The sequence below is a fragment of the Chamaea fasciata genome, unplaced genomic scaffold (assembly GCF_029207755.1).
Source record: "Chamaea fasciata isolate MVZ Bird 193981 ecotype frontalis unplaced genomic scaffold, bChaFas1.0.hap1 SCAF_7, whole genome shotgun sequence".
Taxonomy (NCBI): Eukaryota; Metazoa; Chordata; class Aves; order Passeriformes; family Sylviidae; genus Chamaea; species Chamaea fasciata.
In genome coordinates this window covers 54,870,403-54,891,035 of record NW_027094092.1, presented here as the reverse complement: position 1 = coordinate 54,891,035, position 20,633 = coordinate 54,870,403, and the positions used below count along the sequence as shown (strand labels likewise).

The 20,633-nt window shown below is 42.5% G+C and overlaps 1 protein-coding gene and 1 long non-coding RNA gene across 5 annotated transcripts in view; one reads left to right on the top strand and one right to left on the bottom strand.

The window, feature by feature from the left end:
* Positions 1 to 1,857, bottom strand: part of LOC136292772 (uncharacterized) — a 67,909-nt gene extending 66,052 nt beyond the window's left edge. For all 3 annotated transcript variants that reach the window (XR_010721957.1, XR_010721959.1, XR_010721958.1), the window contains exon 1: positions 1,553 to 1,857. This is a non-coding gene — a long non-coding RNA (uncharacterized lncRNA). The remainder of the gene's footprint in view (positions 1 to 1,552) is intronic.
* Positions 1,858 to 6,985: 5,128 nt separating this feature from the next.
* On the top strand, positions 6,986 to 18,845 carry GPR132 (G protein-coupled receptor 132). Of its 2 annotated transcripts, XM_066188965.1 has the most exons (3): positions 13,965 to 14,009; positions 14,185 to 14,312; positions 15,920 to 18,845. In XM_066188965.1, exons 2-3 carry the CDS (start codon positions 14,256 to 14,258, stop codon positions 17,042 to 17,044), a joined length of 1,182 nt encoding a protein of 393 aa, XP_066045062.1. In that variant the 5' UTR covers positions 13,965 to 14,009; positions 14,185 to 14,255; the 3' UTR covers positions 17,045 to 18,845. The 2 variants fall into 2 exon arrangements, with proteins under 2 accessions (XP_066045063.1, XP_066045062.1); XM_066188966.1 differs by lacking the exons at positions 13,965 to 14,009; positions 14,185 to 14,312 and adding an exon at positions 6,986 to 7,169.
* The last annotated feature ends 1,788 nt before the right edge of the window (positions 18,846 to 20,633 follow it).

The window sequence follows — 20,633 nt, the reverse complement described above, 5'->3', positions numbered from 1 at the left end:
ACCAAACCAGCAGAGAATTTTAAAATATTTCCATTTCTTAAAATGTTGAAACCTGCAGGTTTGGCTGAGCAGAGGTTTCATGCAAAAATATCCCTCATCTGGGTAGCCTGGATTGTGGTGTCAAGGTCCACCTGCCTCCACTCTGCAAACTCACCCCAGAAAAGCTAACACAGGCATCACTCTCATGCACCACAAACAGACAGGCAGACAGACAGACAGACAGACTTTCCATCCCCAGTGTCACATGTTAAAATTTGCCTGCTCCACCCCAGTGTGCACCAGGTGAAGCTTCACCGTCTGTCTTTCCATGAGTAATTTGATTTGCCAAATGATTAAAGCTTCTAGAAGAAAAGATGATGGAAGGGATGTTTTTTAATGTCAAAGAATCTTTCCAATTTATACGGTTGCTTCACAAATAAATGAAAAGTACATTCCCAGCATGGAAAGTAGGGCATGAAAATCAGGCTTGGAAAAGGAGGAAAATTCATTGCTTAACTGCTGAACAGTTAAACAGGAAAACAGGAAAAAAATTCCCATGTGTCTATAGGAAGACCAATTTATAGCAAGATATATTTATACTGAAAAAAATGTGCCAGAGCTCAAAAGTCAGTGTTTTCAAGGGTGATTTCCAGTAGGTTTTTCTGTTGTCTGCTCTGTTATCATGATGGAGTAACAGGATCTGAAAAACTGGTGGGAAAGGAGGGGAAAAAGCTTGGATTTTTTTTTTTTTTCTCCTTGGGGTGTATACATACCTAGAAATCTCAAGGAAGACCATACTTTCTTTTTCAGACTGTATCAGGGAATTTATCTGAGAAAAAGTGAAGAAAATATCTTCAAATCTGTGCCCCACTAAATCTATCACTTTAGTTGGAGTGATACCATATCTTCATCAGGTAATTTCCTTTTTTCAAAACACTGGGTGGCTTATAACAATACATTTTTTGAACTTTTCACTGGAAGTTTTCAAAAAATGTGTGGTTGTGGAACTTAGGGACATGGTTTGGTGGTAAACTTGGCAGTGCTGGGTTGACAGTTGGACTGGATGATCTTAGAGGTCTTTTCCAGTCTAAATGATTCTATCCTATGATTCCAGCAGATACTGTAAGGAGTCTTTCACACCCCCCAAGACTCAGAGGAGATGCCTCAAAAAAGACATCAGAGGTAACTGATCTCCAACTGCAGGAGATGGTTCCATGGCCTGGCCACTGCAGACTGGAATCAACACCCAGCTCACCACTCACCTATGAGCCTCAGTTTCCCCACTGGAGGACAGTGACACAAAGAAAGTGGACCAAATTAAGAAACAAATAATTGTAAAGTAGAGCCTGCCCAGGTCGTGAGCTCCCCCACTGAGGTGCCACAAAAAGTCCAGCAAAGGCTCACAAAAATCCCTTGTGCACAGAGGTTCCTGCTGCTGGCAGGAGTGTGCATGCCACTGCTTGCTGAGGCTCATGTCAAGGGAGGGTTCACCCCAAAAGAAGTCTCAGAGACCTCTGAAGTCTTCTTTTTTTGAGAAAATCTGAGCAACAGAGCACAGAGCTTACAACCCTACCTTCTGTGACTCCTCCATCACACAGCTGAAGCTAAGATCAGTGGCTCAGGAACTGGTTTGCTCTAGATAAGGTCTGCCGTGCCCAGGGTGATTCCAGCTGTATACATCAGGGAATTCTCAGTGCAGAAGGACCCCAAGATGATGCAAGTTGCCCATTTTGATAAAGAGAGAGACATCCTTTGGAAGCAAAGGGCTCACAATCCTGAGTGTCCATGTGTGACTGCAGACCTCCACAACACACCATGCTCAGGAAAAAACCCAGCACATGAAGTCCTGTTCCCAATGAAACCTGACAGCCTGTTTTGTTGTCGTCTTGCCTTTTTTCTCCCCCCCCACTCCCCCATCCCATTTCCTTTTCCTGTGTGCTTACATGGCAGCCCCTCTACGTGTAAATCTGTAAATCGAACCATGCACAGAGCAGTATTTTCTATGTTATCTCTGTTCTGCAAACGTTTCCTGCTTTCCTGTCTGCAGCTTTTCTCTAAAGTGCCCCTCGGTGCTGAGCCCCACCACAGACGTGCTGGGGTCACCCACGGGCATCTGCCAGCTCTGTGACATCCTCCCCTAGCAGGGTACCAGCTTCCTAAAGCCACCCACCTCCAGGGCTTTGGGGCAGCTCTCCAAGGCAGACTGCTGGGATCTTTGCCACAGAGAGCTGGCAGAGAAGGTCCCTGACCACAGCAGCAGGAGCTGATGCAATGTAACCACCAAATCCCTTTGAATCCCTGCTGCATCAGCTGGGTCCAGCCTGGCTGCAGAACAGACTGAAGGAGGCTAAGGGGAAAACAAAGGCAGAAAAAAAAAAATAATTTGGACTTATGGCAGAGTGTTTGAGTGAGATTTGGTTTATCTGTACCCCAGGTTTGTGCAAGGCATTTCTGTATATGTCAATTCCTTGTTCTTCAGCCACTCTGCTCCCTCAGGATTTGGAATGGGAGAACGAATTTTATGACTTTGGTTGGCACATTTGAATTTTGTGACTTTGGTTGGCATTCCACGGTTGACACAGTTTTTGTATTAACCTGAGATTTAATATCCAAAAATACAGGAGCCCTGCAGTAGCACAGAGCTGTGGGTAGCCATATTAGCTGTTTGCACAAGATGCAAAACCAGCTTGAACTTCTCTCTGACCTGTGAAGGGTAAACAAATTTCAGGTCTTGGCCCAGCACTACTGCTGCTTTGAGTTTGTAAAAGAAATTCTAGAGTATTCTTTGAACCGCACCCTTTTCCTCTCCCCTGTGCTAACTGTAACCTCTCTACCTCTGGGTGTTAGAGATTCTTAGTATAAGGAGAGGTTTTCATAAGAAAACCAGACATCTGTCACAAGACTGCACGTGTGGCGTGAGCAGCAGAGTCGAGCCTGCGGTGCAGGGTGGCAGGTAGTGATGGGTGCCTGCTAACTCGTATTTTCAGTTTCCCTTTATTCTGACAGCTGGAGATGAATGAAAGGACAAAGTGGATGGGCTGGGATGCTTGGGAACACACATGTTCAGAGACTGAACTCCAAGTTTGGAGCCAACTTCCCTGAGCTGCAGCAGCGCACTGGCTGTCTCAGCTCTGGCCACACCACTGGCAGCAGGGTGTCCCAAAGAAGCTGTTAGATATAACCCCACCCCAAGGATCCTAAGGTACAGACTGGCACCTCTCCACTCTTAGCACACAGAGGATAAGGCTGTTGTTGCTCCAGAGAAGTCAGTGGTGTCAAAGGTCTCTCAGAAGCTCTGTGTGACAAGCAGCTGTGCTCTGCCAGTGAGCTCCTGACCGGGACCATATTAATCCCAGTACGTGACAGGGTAGAACTGTCAAACATAGATAGAGCTTTTCTCTTCAGAGTGAGAGACCTTTCCTTGATGAGATCATGATCAGTCACATTCAGCTGAGTGGATTTCCACCCCTGAGGCACACAGTACATCACTGCACCAGTGAGAAAGGAGAATAGCCAAATTTCTACACACAAAACCAGAAGTGAGATGCAAGCATTTATGCAGCCTGACTAAGCAGCAGGAATCTGACTGTGTCTTCCTGCCCATCCCATGTAGGAAAGCCACTGAACCAAAAATCTTAGCAACTGACAGCCCTGTGTTTTAAATTTGCAGCAGCAAGACTGGAAGGCTTCTGCATTCCCTGCAGACTGCACACTATGGATTGGGGATGCATTGTCAGACAGAAATCCATGTAAGCTCAGTCCTGGGCTCAGCTCAGTGTTTTTGCCACTCAGCTGGCCTGGCTGCCAGGGTGGCATGTGTATGCATCTCATGTAAGGGGAAGACTCTTCAGGTAGGAAGTGGCTGGGAGGAAGCTGAGCTTCGGTTTTAGCAGAGTTTAATTTCCGGCTTGAGGGATCCAATCTGTGGTTGGTCCTGACATAGACTGATAAAAGCACCGTGGTCAGCTTTTGTCCCTGTCCCACACCAACAGCTTCACAGCCACTGTCCCAGACACTGCAAGTTTGAACCAGAAGCTACTGAGATTCTGTGCTAGGTACAGAATTGTATCATACCAGTGCAGGGGCACTCATACAGTGCTTTGTCCACTGGAGCACAGAGCAGAATTCAGTGCTCTGTGCTTCTTAGCCCCTGGACACTGCTGTCCTAGAGAGACTCTTGGGCACTTCTCTGCCTTACTTATGATGAATAAAGTCCTTTTTGCCATCCTGCAATACGCTGCACTCCCCAGACAGGTCTGCAGCTCTGTCCCCATTCAGTGCAACAGACATTTGGCTGTTTCCTACTAAGACCTGTACTTCAAGACACTTTTCATTTCCTCACTTCCCATGCTGCAAATTTAAAGCCATAGTCTATCATTTTCCAAGAAAAATGAACCTTGGTTACCTACAAAAAAGATGGACAACTGTACAAAATTGTCTTCCTGGGTAATCTTTTGCAATATATGACAACGACACTGTATTCAGTTGCAAGTGGAGGAAGGAGAGGCAAATGACCTGACATTTCCTCCCCTTGTAGGTTCTTGTTGGTCATAACCAGGGGAAGATAACATAACAGCATTTTCATACGCAGTGGAACAGAGAAATATCCTACCTGCTTTTCTCTTGACAGTTTCTAAATTAAAGAAAAGGGGAGTGAAAAACTCAAGTCAAACTCAAGTCTGGAAGTCTTTCAAACACATTGGATCCCATCAGTCTTTCACAGTTATTTCTGTTCACTTGATCAGTGGTGCATAAGCAATTTCTCTATTGTACTGCTGTGAAAATATTAAAAAAATATCTGTGTTACATAGAACTGAGTTAAAACAAGGTTGGACTCTTTTCTCTCTTATTGTGTGGACAGTCACTGTATCTCAGTAGGAAAATGATGAAAAGTGCATAGAAGACATCACTTATACAGCTTACCTTGCTTGAACATGCTACCTTAAAGGCAACTAGCTAAATAGCACCCAGAAATTAAATGGCAGAAAAAAATATTCTCAAAATGCCCAATCTAAACTCACTGAGGTTAAAAGAAACATTTCCATTTACTTCAGCTGGATGTGGACAGAGTGTTTCTGCACTCTGCTTAAAATGGTTCTTCATCTGATCTTTTTTTACTGACTAGGTAAGATATCAGTACAATACAGCTCAGACCAAAATTTATATTGCTGTACTGCTGGTATTAGTTCTACTGAAAACAGAGTAAAATTACTCAAACAGTTTTGCTTTGGTTTTACCACTCACAGAAGGTCTAGCTTGATGCTCATCTCCAGTCAGAGAAGATCTTGTCAAAAGTTTTTGAAAGCATCTTCCAACATGAAATCTTGGATCAGTCTTCATCTTGCAGGGGAATGCTTCTGGGTGATGCTAATTGGGGCTGTACTGCTGAGAGAAGCATGTAGAAGATAAATAGTAATATTTTTCAAGTCTGACTGGAAGATTCAAGGGCATGGTGAGGTGTCATCTTTCATCTCCCTATGGAGGACCATGCAATTTTCAAAGTTTCATCATAAAATCGAGCCAGAAAATGCAAATGTGTCTCTGACTATCCTAAACCCAACATCTGGGACAAAACAATCAGGCAGGTATTTGACCCCACAGCTGATTGTAACCAAATGGGGACTGTGAGCTGGTACATCACAAATACCACAGAGAAGCCCACTGGTTTCAGTGAAAACTCCACTTCTTCAGGTCTGAGAGCACTCTGCTCTTTTCCATCCCACATATCTGAATGAAAGACAAATACAGAGACAAATCAGCTGTAGTCATCTCAGACACATTAATCCTTCATTGTGTTGTCCTTTGGGTTTGATTTCTACCCAGAGAAGGAACAACATGAAATCGCATATTTGAGGCAGTGCACAGATTCGTTCCAGCACTATGTCCAGTCAAGCTGAGCTGATACAGACAGAAGTTTCACCTATTCTCCTCCACAGATAGAAACCAGCTTCAGCCTCTTGTTTTCCCAATTTCTTCTGGTTCCTGAGAATAAAATGCTCTTTACAGAAAGACCCATCCCCAGAAACCTTCTCCAGAACAGAACCAAAGTAAATTTTTTACACCAGAATGAAAGTACATACCAAGCATTTCATTAAATTTCAGAAAAAATGTTTCACTTTTAATACAGATACCAAAAATAAATTCAGTTCTCTGTTTGCCTTAGGTTGCCACCCTACAGTTCCTTCCTGTGCCCACCTCAGCCCTCAGCAGTCTGCAAGCACTGACAGACCCTCGTGGGATCCTGTAAGCACCTCACTGCAATTGGAACCGATAGGAGTTGATGGAGAAGTTGCTTGAAAACTTAATAAATCGGGTAATAACTGACTTTGACTGAGTGACACACAGCATCTGCAAAACCACGTGGATCAGGTCTCACAAACAAGGCGCAGGGTGGCAATGTAGCACTGGGATCTTCTTCCTTCCTCCCATAAAGCCTGAACTAGGGCACTTAGTAAAGATCATATGCTCCTTCTTATCGATGCTCTTCGCTATTAAGGAACTCCTGCAACTCAATTCTTCTACCAGAAGGTGCCCAAATCACCATCAAATCTTCTTTAGCATCCTCAGCCTTTTCTGTCCCAGCTGGCACCAGAATAGGTTCTCCCTCCTATCACCACTCCCTTATATTGGGCTCTAATACTGTTTCCCATTTTTCAATACCCAGCCAATTCACACATATTCAGGGTGAGTCCACGTGTGGCACACAGAGTGGGAATGAGCTCCACGGTAATCACCTCCAAGCACGGTAGGTGCTCTGGCCCCTAGGAGCCGCAGGGTTTAGGGCAGTTCATCGGTCCCTTGTCTCTCCGGGGCACGTTTGCAGTGATTTAGGTGCACGCCCAGAACAGGAGCCCAAACAAGAGTCTGGCAGTCACAAAAGCAACCTCCCACCCCTGTACAAGTGACACAATTTGACAGAAAACACTTTATTTTGAAAGGCTGCTTCTCTTCTTAGGTGCCGTGCCGGGACTGGGCAACCTCTGCTGTCAGCGCACGCTCAGCTAAAAGTGACATACCTAGGAAGTCTTGTGAAGTTGTGCCCACAGAACTATTTTAGCTCACAGCACTGAGGACCGCACTTGACACCAGCAGCTAATTCCGGAAGCTCTATCTCAACAGCAGCCTGAGTGCGGTACGAGGTGGAGCACTCCACCGCCTCCTCTGCAAAAAACAGGGTGAAAAGAAAACTGGTAAGTGCTCCGTTTCTGAGCCAAGGCATTGCTTCTATTTAGCAGCATTTTCCTTTGTTCTATTTTGGTCACTGTTTCTCCACGCCGTGTGTTTCTGATCAAGAAATGTGGATTGTGTTGATACCTCACAGTAGTCTAAATCTCCTTGCGATTGATGTAGATGCTGGGTCTGTATTAATTAATTGCAGTTGATGCAGTTCTTCCTACGTGTGTTCCTTATGAATTCCCTTTCCCATAAAAAGCATATTTCTCTTAGAAATCAACTTTAATTCCAGTCAGGGAAAGACGATTATTAGGAATGAAGATTCTGGCAGAATAGAGGTTTCTGTGAGCTTGGCTTTAGCTATTACTGCAATGCATGAGCCATGAATACAGAATTACAATAGGGTTTCTTTTCAGGAGAATTCACATCCAGCCTTTCATCCTTACTCTGCTGGAAAAGCAAGGCAGGCATTTAATTGTCAAGTTTACCTGCTGGTCTACAAAGACTAATTGGATACACTACATTCCTTCTTTTTCTCCACTTTTTATTCACACAGCACTGCTGATCTCTGACACTCAGGAATGTAAGAATGTGGAGGCTAACAAGAGTTTAAATTGACTTTTTATTTTTTTAATACTTTCAGAGTTGACTATTTTGCCAAAGACCAAAGAGCATCTGAGTTTATTTTAAACCTGTCCTCATAATCCCATTTAGATCTGCTGCTGCCTCTCAACCAGCAGCTCTTTAACTTCCAGTTACTTCACTGTGGGGAAAAATAAGAGGGGTGTAGGAGGGAAATGAAAAAAGAAAAAACCAAAACAAAAAACCAAACAAAACCCAAAAAACTCATCACTTATTCTGCTCATTAGTACATAATGGGCAAGACTGATATTCTTCTGAGATATTTTCCAAAGTTCTTTACATAGGACACAATAAAGTTTGGATTTGGCACCCTGTCTGTACAGATTTCTGCCTGAAAGTGCAGACTATTCTTTCAGGTTCAGCATTTCCCAAGCCTCGTGGGAGACATTGATCTTACAGCCTCACCCTGATCACACAAATAATTTTGCTGTCAAGTGCCAGGACGCTTTGAGAAATATTTACTAACTGGGATTTTTACATTAATAAGTTCCAGGGTAGACCCTAAGTGTGCCAACAAAGACTGAGATGCTCATTGTGGTAGATGTATAAAGAGCCAGAAGAGATCAGAGGTGAGGATTCAGACAAAACACCATAGATTTAGCAGAAGTGACTGAGCTGACAGACATGTCAGAGGTGTGTGTACATGCAAAGAGGAATCTTTGAGCATCACAGTTTTTATTGGTATCACTAAAGGCTTAAGGGGAAAGGCCCTGCTGCTACTATGGGAGTAGGTAGCTACATGAGGTGACCCAAATGTCAAAAAGGAAAATGGAAGTTCTCCAATTAGTTGAGAGCAAATAAGAGAACAAAAAGGAACCAAGAAATTGTGTTTCATAGTAAATGGAGAAGGAGGAAATATTTTTGTCTATGTTCAGAGCACTGTGAAATACCATTTGTAGGCACTCATAAAAATAGGATTGTTTAAAGTAAAGGGGCTGTGGTTTTTGCAAGGCTTTACAAATCCTACATGGTGAGAGACATCCACTTTAGACAAAAGTAACAATTTTGAGATTAAACTAGCTAGACTGGTCAGTAACAACCAGTATGCCAGTGAGCTCAAGTCTGACAGATCATGACATTATTTTGGGCAACTCTTTGCTCTGTTTTCCCACAGCAACACCTTTGGTATTGATGATGCCACCACAACAGTTTCCATACAGACCCACAAGGGCAGGCCAAGACCCCTATCAGGGGGAGATAATCTACTGTCACAAGGTCAAACCTCAATGCTATCTTTGCATTTTCCTACTCCTGGCAAAGAGAGGCCATTCTGTCTGTGCTCACTCTTTGCAGCACAGTTAAGACATGCTCTGACTGGGGGATTTAAGAGGGATGAAAGAGACAAACATTTTGGGGATGCAGAAAGAGCCCGTGATCCCTGTGACTGTAATGATTGCAGTAAAGGTGTCAGTGCAGGAAGAGAGGAAGCTTGTGAATTTGGGAGTTTGGTCAGATGTGTTTGGTTATTAATAAATATTCTCTGTAAGTGTCACTGCCTGGTGGCACTGGACACTTGCTTCTGATCCAGCATCCTCTGACTTCCAGGAGCTTGAGCAACGGAAAAGGTATGATTTACCATTTGTGAATCTCCTGGGACAGCAGTGGGCAGACGGAGGAAAAGCAGCAGCAGGATGATGAAAGGCTAGAATGAACTGTGGCATACAGAGACCACATCGAGGGAAAGACAGACCCAGGAAATGACAGGCTGCAGGAAGTGACCAGGTCAGCAATAAAGGACAGAGCCTGGGCAGGGCTCAGCAGTGACAGACCAACAGCACACATGACCACAATGTGGTCAGACACAACCCTTGACCATTCATAAAAACAAACCAAGACATCCGCAGCCAACCTTAAATAAGCAAAACCACTTACCACAAGGTAGGGTAACTGAATGGTCACTTAAACTCACATCAACTCTGCTACAACACTGCCCTGTTCTTGTGTGGCAGCCACAGAGGCCCCACAGGAGCACAGAGGTGCCAGCTAAGGGATGCCACAGGCCTTGGCCATGCTGCTCCCATGCTGACCATCCTGCCTGCCCTGGAGGAGATCCCACCTTCACAGGTTTGCAAATCATGCTCCTCCTAGCAGGAGCAAGTCCTTCTCTGGGCCACAGGGTGGCTGTGGTTGCTCAGGACTTGAAGACCTTTCTTGATGCCTTGCATTGGTCCAGGTGTCACACATGGCCACGTCCTGGTGTTTACTGAAGAGTGAGATGTAGCAACCCAGACCAGAAATATCCAGCAATACCAGCTGAACAGCTGCTACCCCAGAGATGATTTTGAGTCACAGTAGTTTAGGGTGGACATGGCTCTACACTGGGCCTTTCTATGGCTCTTAGTGTGTTTCTAACTGCAGGTACCAAAGATTTGTCAGGAGTCTCCTGTTTGAAGGAATAAGGAGGAAGATATCCATACATAGATGCTGGGGAAATCCTAAAATCTAAAGGATAACAGAGCACCCCTTTTTAAGGGGTACACTGGTGGGTTTGGACATAGGTCTTGGTGCTTCTTTTTTCATCTGCTTGAAGTCAGATTTTCCTTAAACCTGGCAATAAGACATATTCACCTCTAACAATGTGCCAGATAGCCAGACCTCCTCACCTTGTTAAAACAGCCAGTTCCCTGGTATCCCAGCCTGTTCTCCAACATCCCAGCCTGCTCTTTTGGGAATCCAGAGCAGTATCCATACACCAATAAGCCCTTAGTGCCAAATCTGCTGGCACTTGTCTGTACTTTAGCATCCTTGAGCATCCTGACACAGGAGAGCGGAATGGGAATCATCACTCTCATCCTCTTCTTCTAAAACTTTGTAGTTACAGCACAAGCCAGTAGGAAAGTGTGGTCAGCTGGGTTTCCAAATGAGCCACTTCTTGAACAGAAGTGATACACAATTAGCCCCCAATGTCGAGGCCACCAATTAAGCTGCAATAGCCTTAGGGAGTCATTGAGCTTGAGTACCTGATGGTTTCAGGTGTGAAGCAGAGCTGCTCTCAGTTTCTCACTTTCACTGCCGCTTTTCCAAGACCTACACTTTCCTCAGCTTTTTGACTGGACAGACTTTATAGTTTAGCCTCAAATTTATGACAGCTTTTCTGGGCTTCCTGATGCTTCTCCTGGCCATGGAGCCATTCCTCTGCCTCTGGGATCTTCTCCACACAAGCTGATAGGTACCAGGGTGTAAATCTGCCCTGCAATAGCTGCACTCTGATGCACTCAAGGAGGACTGAGAAACTTTGCTAGGTGTGAAGTACCAAAATCCTGACTCAGAGCCTTTGAATCATGAGACCAGAGAAAAAAGGCCCCTGGTACGGGTGGATTTTGGGGTCTAATTTTCACCTGTGAACTTCCCCTACCTACAATGTATGGCATTTAAGCAGTTTTACCCGCTTTCATATGTGTTGAATAACATGATCTTAAACCCAGTATCAGGATGTTTTGTCAACATATTTCTCTCCCACCCACCAGACATTCCTCTCTCTTGTGCAGTCCCTCTCCAGGTAACATGGCACTAGGAGACCCAGATTAGGGAAGGATCACTTCTTAAAACTGGGCCTCTGTCAAACCTGAATTATGACAGGTAAAACCACAGCTGCTCAGTTCAGCAAATTAGCACATTCAGTTCTATTGTGGGATTTCTAGATTGTGGAAAGGGGGAAGTGGATGTATGGATTTATGTAAAAACCTGCACTTAGGTATTTAAAAATCTACTGTCATTGGGAGTTCACATCTATGAACGGTGTTATCTTGAGGTAAATCAAGTATATTTCCCTCATCAGGAAAGATTGCTGAGCTCCTCACTTCCAGAGAGGCAATTTATTAATAACTACTCTCTTCTACCAAATGTCTTCTTTATTTTTATATTTATTATTATCTTTATTTTGATATCCTCATAAGACTGCTTATATCTGCATTATAGCTCATATCTACAATATAGAATTCATTTTAAAGGCTGTATAACTAATCCCATTCTTGCTGCTTTCAGCCTACAAATGCCCCGTAACTTGTTTTAATCAGGACTAGGCACCTGTTTCACCAGTGGAAGAAAGATATTTTATAATAGAGTTGTGCTCAGGCAGAATTCCCAGGAAAGCTTTAAAACACTTTTTTTTCTAAACAGAGTTTTGAAACTATATCATGCCAAGATTATATTCATATATTATGTTCAAATTTGAAACGGTGTTGCTTGAAAATACATGGGTTTATGTTCAAATTTCAAATTACATAGCTTCAAATACCACTGTGTTGTGTGTCAGTAAAAATGATTGGTCTGATGGGTAACCCAGTTGAGCCATGGCTGTTTCTCCTTTTTATGCTGAGATTTGCTTATAGGAGTTACTTCCTCTACTAATTTCTTTATTAATAATGGAAAAAAAAATAAAGCTGTTCACTGATTTGCTGGGCAAATGGGCCATGATCTGTTTCTATTCAAAGACACCATAAACATTTTTCCTTCTTTCAAGAACAGCAGAGCAAATAATCCACCGCAATTTCTTATGTTCAAGTTAAGAGAGACAAAAGTTAATCAGTTGATAATTTACAGGCAGGTAGTGTAAGTTCTGCATGAGAAGGAGAAGCCCAGGTTCAGATGCTGGAGGAGTGACGTTGCTGGTGACGAGCATTGTAGGTGGCGTAAATGTCACATCTGGGAAGTGATGTGTTTCAATATTAGAGTGTCCAGCTGGCACCCTTGTGTCAAATCCTTCCAGCACCACATTTTACTAAGGAAAGAACACAAAATCCCTCAAGAGAAACTCAGGTCCTTTTTCACTGAAGGCTGATATATGCTTTAAGATGCACAGGTTGTTTTCCTCTACAGTTATTGGGGACAGGAAGGAAAGTGTGAAGGGGAAAGTTTGTTTTAATTTTAACCATCATAGCGGTTATTTTAAATTGTTCCTAATATCCACACAAATGCCTCAAAACTTTAGACTCTAACAATTATCCCTGAAAAAGATGAATGATGAAAAAAATATTAGAAAATAAAAAATATATGAATTAATGTGGTTTGCTCATATAATTGTACTTATGTTATCGATTTCACTGTGTCTTTTTTTTTCTTCTGTCCCTGTGTATCTCAGGTGATTTAATCCAAAGACTTTCAACTAGCCTCTGTCCAGCTATTGTGCATTTTTTGACTTGTCCTTCTCTTCCTTGTAGCCATATTAGTAATTTTCTTTTTATCAGTTTTTCTAATAGTAGTTACTTTTATCACTCCAACTTCTCCTTTGAAATTTTAAACAGTTTCACATGAGCAGTTCATACACAAATAACAAAAAATAAATAGACTAAGTAAAGCCTTTTGCTTTCCTGTTTGTTTTCACTTCCCTTTTTTTTTTTTTTTTTTTGCACTTCAGTGTTACTGTAAAGATTTTTCTTGAGAAAAGATTAACGCAACTGGCCCAAATAAGCAGCAGGACCATCTACATTTTAGGAGTATGAAACGTAATTATTTATTTGCCTAACAGCAAGGACACAACACAAGAACATTAGAAATGAAAGAGTGTAAATACAGAACAGGCATGCAGCAAATCTTAGCAGATTACCCCATCTTCCAGTGATTTGTGCTCAGGTGCTTCTTGATCTCTCTGTCCTGGAAGATGAGATGTTTTGCACATCTTGAAGGTGAAAAACAAGCACATGATAACTGCGGTTTGTCTTGTGCAGTGACTCTCACAGAGCAAGACGCCTCAGAGTGCAGACAGAAATTGGTTAAGCTGTTGATGAAAACACAGCCACTACCTGCTGTAACGCCTAGTTATGGTTGGTGAGACCTAGCAGATCAGGATAGGCCATAAAAGGTGAAAGCAGCTGTGTTGGAGAGGCTTTGCTCAATTGAACAATACAGTGCAGCAAAGATAACTTATTGAAACCGTTTGTATCCCACAAATGTGTTCTTGGATATTGCTCATCCTTGTCAACCTCACTACATCTGAGCTTTTGTAAATGCTTGAAATTGCTGGGTGTGATAGATCTCTTGAGTTCTAGTGTTCAAACCAAAACTGAGCATCACAAATATTAATAGAAAGTGGTGTGGTGTTCAAACCAAAACTGATTGTCACAAATATTAAGAGAAAGTGGTGTATAATTTATTTGTCTGTGTAATTATTGTTGTTCATTTTAATTAATATTTGAGGTTAGCCTTGACATCCCAGAGGAAGACAGAACTGGCAATCTTCTGGGCTGAGCCAAGCATCAAACTATTAAACTCTAAAGGTCTGAGAATAAGATATAAATGTGGTTTAAATTGAAGGGGGGGCATAGAGACACAGAGAAGTTAACTTTAATCACAGGGTGGATTGTGCTGTTATTTCCCTCCCCTTAAGGGTGTGTCAACACAAAGGAAAATGTCACCACAAGAAATTTCACAAATTGTCTTTGTGATCTTCAGTTTGAGGGGGAAACCTCTCTGCAGGCCTGGAGAACTGAGTGGAGGCAAGGGAAGCTCTGAACTGGGGGTGGATGCAGTGGCCAGCGGAAGAAGACTCTTCCCTGGATAGGGTGGAGAGCCTGGAGAAGGTGAGGAGTGGAGCAAATGGGTGTCCTCCTCTCCTCCTTCCTTATATTGGGCTGGGACTTATCCTTCCCAGCAGGAATGCTCTACAAGCTCCCAAGCTGACAGGCCAAAGCTTCAGGACAGTCCTTTAACACCTTTCTTGTGGAGTGTAAGTCCATGCCTGTGGCTGCACGTGGTCAGCTGAGACGTCGCACCTGGCAGCTGACAGCCATGTACACGTCTCTTGGGCTCAGCCCCAGCCCTGTGGCTTAGTCCATATGTCAAATACCAAGGGAAAATCCTGCTCCAGGCAGGTAGCTTAGAAAGTCACAGGCGTCTCCTTCCTGACGCTCCCTCATGGGCACTGAGCATGGGAAAGAGACTTGGGGCAAAAGTGGGAGGGGAGGAGGGAAGACAAGCATTAAGAGCCATGTGTCTACAGAACTCTTCTACTGTTTCCTGCCCTGCACCACCACTGACTGCTCTGGGGGAAGCTGTACAGGAAGGAGAATATTCAGATAAGCACAAGCTCAAGAGAAGTGTGCAAAGCCAGGAGGAGGGGAGGAGGGAGTACCTTCAACCACTCCTGAAGGTGCTTTTATTGAGGTGTGTGGGCTAGACAAGCTGATGAGTAACTGAGGTGGTGTGTGACTTGTGCCATTGTCCCTGCCCTGGCTGTCACCATCTGCCTGACTATGAACTGTATTGTTGTGCTTTACCATGGAAGGGGAGGTCTACAAGACTCTCTGTGGTGTGCAGGTGTACATCAGCTCTCATACTGCCATGCGTGTTTGAATCAAGGACAAGCTCTGTATGCCAGTTCACAGGTGAGGCCTGGGCAAGGAACCACTGCTGACCCTGAAATCAAGCACTTTTAATCCCATCTACACAGCAGTTTGATAGGTGGCCCGGAAGAGACCCGTCCTCCTCCGCCAAAGGTGGCAAATGCTCAGAAGCAGAAAAAAACTTGTCACCACCTGCCCCTATTGCAACTACTGTGTTTGTAAGTTAACACCAGCTCAACCACCCTCTGGGTTAAGAACATTTTTCTAATATCCAAGCTAAACCTCCCCTGACACCACTTCAGGCCATTCCCTCAGGTCCTGTCACTGGTCTGAGTACCATGCCATTTTCTCCACAAAGCAGCGAGGATTCTTTTCTCCAGTCATTCTGAAGATGGGACAATACTGAATCCAGCTTTTTTAAAAAACATGTCTAAGCTGCTCTGCAAATTCATGTTCATCTACCTTACTTTTGTTGGCTGATCCCCATGTGAGATTTTGAGTGTAGGTGGTACATGGCATGAGGAATGGTGGTTGTTTTAGCATTTATGGTATGATTTTAGAATGGGAACTGACAAAAAGGAGACGGATAATTTTATGTCCAGGGACAGAACTTCAGACCCCCCTTGAGAGAGCTTCCATACACCCTCCAGAATCCAGTCCAACTCTCAGAGGTGGAGGGATGTGACCCTTTCTTTCTCAGTTTGTGTCAGAGGAGGCACCTTTCAAACATCCCCCATCCCACTTGCTCCACTCGCATGTCAAGCTGGCACTTATGGGACCATAACCTTTACTGACACATTTTTAAGTGATGCAATGCTAACTTTCCACCTTCTTCTGATTTGCAGGAAATATCAGCTGAAGAAAGAATAATGGAACATTGTCTAAACAAAACTTGTAACTCCACTTGCACAGAAATTCCCTATAAACAGAGTCAGACACTTCTGGTTGCTGTTTACAGCATCGTTTTTGCTATAGGCCTTCCAGCAAATTGCTTAACTTCTCTGCTTACATTTGTACAAATCCAAAGGGATAACGTAGTTGCCATTTACATTTTCAGTTTATCATTGTGTGATCTGATGTATTTAAGTACCTTGCCTTTCTGGATTATCTATGTGCAAAATGGGCACAAGTGGACCATGGGTGACACTGCTTGCAAAGTAACAGGATTCATCTTTTTCTGCAATATCTACTTCAGCATTCTGCTTTTGTGCTGCATCTCTGTGGATCGTTACGTGGCACTGATGTATTCTCTGGAAACAAGGGGGAGAAGACAACAGAAACAGGCCATCATAGTAGTCTGTGTTCTCTTTGCTGCAGTTGCAGGAGTCCACACACCAGTATTTTTCATGGAAGATAACCAAAACTGTACAGAAACCTGCTTTGAGACAGTGCCTCTTACCATAGTACTGGCTTCTTTCAGCTTTGCTAGGTTCCTAGTTGGATTTGCCATACCCTTCACAATACTCATTTTTACAAACTACAAAATTTTCCAAACTATAAAAAGAAGCGGCATCTTGACTTGTCGCCAGAAAACCAAAGTGAAGTATGTGGCTATTGCCATTATTGTTATTTTCTTGATCTGCTTTGCTCCATACCATGTGGTACTCATAATAAGAGCCATATACTTTCTACTTAATCAGGACTGCCCATGTCCATTTGAAAATAAGATATATCCAGTTTTTACAGTGTTTCTGTGTTTAGGCACTGCAAACGGTGTTGCTGATCCAATCATCTACGTTTTGGTCAGTGAAAACGTCAGAGAAGACTGTTATAGGAGCCTGAGAAGATTGAGATGGAACTCATCCAAGCTAAATTCATCCACTGATCCCAATACCGAGAGCAGAAAATTGGAAATTCCTCTGAAAGAATCAGAGGAAGTAGGCCAAAGAAAAGAAAATAAAGAAATAACAGATTCATCTGACATTCAGAAGACCTGTACTACTGGCATAGACCAAGTAAGTGGAAGCTAGCTGGTAGCTGCTGGAACAAATAAGAAGTTTCCAGTGCCAGCTGCAGGACACAAATTTTTATGTGCTGACATCATCTTGCATGTCCTGCATGGGCCATTAACTCCCTGAGGACACTGTGGGAGCAATAATTCACATTTCTGTTTGTCTCCTACAATAAACTTTGCCGATCAGTATCATTGGTGAAAATACTGCTTTGCTAAGGATATGTGGAAAAAAACTAAGTAATTTACTTTGACTCAATTTGGGATCTTAAAAGCTTATTTTTTGGACTGACTCTTTTTTTTCATATGAAATAAAACCAGTTTTATCTTCTGAGCAAAATAAAATGAAAAAATAGCACTGTTGAGGAGAACAATGTACTGTTCTTATGGCTGAAATTTTTGCTTCTTGAAGTTTATGTTCAGATTCTCATACATGTGCTCTGCTGTTAACTTTTGTGGTTAACCAGTGGAAAATATTAAAAATGAGTAAGTCTTTCAACAAGAGCCTTGAACAATTTCCTCGTACTCCAGTATGTGACTTCAGGTACCTCACACATTCCAGGAGAATTAGAGGGCAAAAAAATGGCCTGATAACACAGACCAACAGTATTGCTGCTGCATTAGTCAAGATATTGCACTGCCTTGAAATTCTTTAAATATACAATTCTAATGCTTCATAGTTTATAATTAGTAAATTTTACTTGTTTTGCAGTCAGATTCAGAATGCACTGAAATATACAGAAAATGTATACATTTCCAAGGGGAGTCAGGGACTGCTTTTATGCCATCTCCAAACATGTGTTGAACTCATGTTTCTTTTCTGACTAAGCTAACCCTTCCCTTTGGTTATTGATCCCACTTTTACTGTGTTGTAGTGTGTAGAAGATTTGGGTAGGCTCACAGATGGTATGGAAGGCTGGCACTCTGGAGAGCACAGTCCTTCCTTCTTTCCTTCCCACAGCTGGGAACTCCCTCAAATATGCTGGGGCAAATTTCATTGTTGCTGCTGCCACTTGTCTTATAAATAACTTATTGATAGTAGTTCCTTGTGCCTTCAAATAAGAATTTAAAAAATAAGAATGATATAAATCTGGCAATGTTTATCTGAACAACTTCTTCATCTTTTTATGTGCATCAACAGACAGATCATGAATCAGTTTGAGTAGGAGTTTGTAGAGCGTTTCATAGCTTCATTCCATTTAATTGGTGGTGTTGTATTTCTGTGACATGTTGAAATTGTTATTGATGTTGACATTTCTGCATTGAATTAATATTAACCAGTCTTAATATAAATACAATACTTTTTATTATCTTAATATTGCTATAGATATTTTTTGTATATCATGTTTTTATTATCTTAATATTGCTATAGATATTTTTGTATATTATGTTTTATTCTTATATATTCTTATTTTTGTACCATTATGCCAAAATTATATATCCTCAGTTTATTATATTTATTACATATATCATTTTTTATTATTTAATGACTCCTCTGGTATTTATCTGTGAAATGGTTTTGTCTCAAAAGTAGTCCACATAATACTAAATTGGAGGTTGTTTCTTGGAAAGACGTAAAATTCTGTTGTGCTAATTAAATATTCTAGATTTCTATTTTTATATGCATCTCAGAGATCAAATTCTCTAATGTATCAAGGAGAGACTTAAAAAGTGCTGAATATCTGTAACTTTCCATTGCTAAAGAATTCTCATGACAGCCCCTGCCAGAGAGAGCACTGGTGACTCATCTCAGAAGATGCACATGCAAAGTGCCCCGACCTCAGGATTTTCATAGTCTGAAAGCAAACTTTAATGAATAAAAGCAGTTAATTTAGAAAAAAAAGGAGGTACAGGCTTCTGAACTGATTGACATGGATGTAAGTTAGCTACTGACCTCAACGAATTTAAACATTTCTGATGATTTTCCTCTGATAAAAAGTGGGTGTGGAGGGAGGGGATTGTCCTGCTGTGCGCTGAGCTGGTGGAGCCTCACCTCAAGTCCTCTGTGCAGTTTTAGGAGCTACAATATAAAAAAAGACATTAAGATATTAGAGAACAACCAAAGAAAGGTCATGAGGATAGTGAAAGCTCTGGAGGGGAGGATATGAGGAGTGTCTGAAGGTCACTTGGTCTGTTCAGCCTGGAGACTGGGGGGAGACATCATCATGGTTTACAACTTCCTCATGATGGTGGGAATTAAGGGAGGAGGCACTGGTCTCTTCTCTCTGGTGACAGTGACAGGACCTGAGGGTTGTCCTGAAGCTGAATCAGAGGAGACTTAGATCAGATGTTAGAAAAAGGTTTTTCACCCAGAGGGTGGTTGGGCACGGGAACAGGCACCCCAGGGCAGTGGTCACAGCCCCAATCCTGAGAGAGTTCAGGGAGCATTTGGACAATGCTCTCAGGTACATGATGTGATTCTTCGATGTCCTGTGCAGAGTCAGGAGTTGGACTTGATGATCCTTGTAGGTCCCTTCCAACTCAGAATATTCTACAAATCTGTGAACCAACACTGGAACCCAGAGCCATAGATGCAGGGGCTGGAGATTATCAGGGTCTGATGCAACAGCTGCATTCTGCCTTAGTGAAGTTGCATGCTGTTCTAAATTACTATGTCATTATGCATCTTCTCTTAATGAAAATCCTTGGAGTTTCTTTGTTCAGACACACTCTGAAACAAAGGCTTTAGAAGTGACAAAGATTTGTGCAGCCTGATCTAACTTAAAAATTTACCTAGATAATCTCCAGAGGTGCTTTCCAAACTAAAATATTCTGTGACAGATTACTGAAGGAGTTAGGGGCCTGGTACCAAGCAGTGTATCCACATGGGAAAACTGCAAATGCTGACTTCTTTGGATAAACAGAAAAGCAGCTTTATAGCTGAGTGAGGGCATCAAGAAACATTCCATGTTGTTAAAATACCTCATCGGGTAAAGTGACTGTTCCTTGTCTGATAATTCAAGTGCACAATCTATTTTTTGTCAGACAGTATCTGACTGTGCCACTCAGGCAAAGGAAATGTCTCAGCACTGGCACAAGTGTGAGACACAGCAAAGGGCATTTCTCAGTTCAGAGCAGATCTGAGGGGTGGATTGATTGTGTGGACCTTTCCATGGTTTCCTCCTGCAGAGATACCACCTTTGAGCCCTCAGGGACTTCTTCATGCTGTGAAGAAAGGGTCACCTGCTACATCAGATCAGCAGTTCTCAAGACAGCCATTTGGATCTGTACCCATTTGGATCTGGCTCCCAACTTCCCCAGCTCAGCCCAAGCTACAAGATGAGTTAGAGATCTGAGTACAGAACCAAACCTAGGCTGTGCCTCCCGATTTGGTCTTTAGATGGCCAGGTCCCCATACATAAGGCTCAGAGCAGGTAAGTTGCTCACTAGTGTAAGGCGGTAGGATTAGAAAATTTCACTCTTTTATACTCAGCATTTACTCAGGTATAACTTTCATCATTTGACTAAAAGAAGAGTGGGCTACTGTATAAATAAAACATTTTATTTTTACATGTGTCTCAGACATTTATAATATACCTGGGAGATAAGCTCATTGCTGATTATTTTAAGTATGACTATAAAACATGAAGTGAATAATTTCTGGCTAT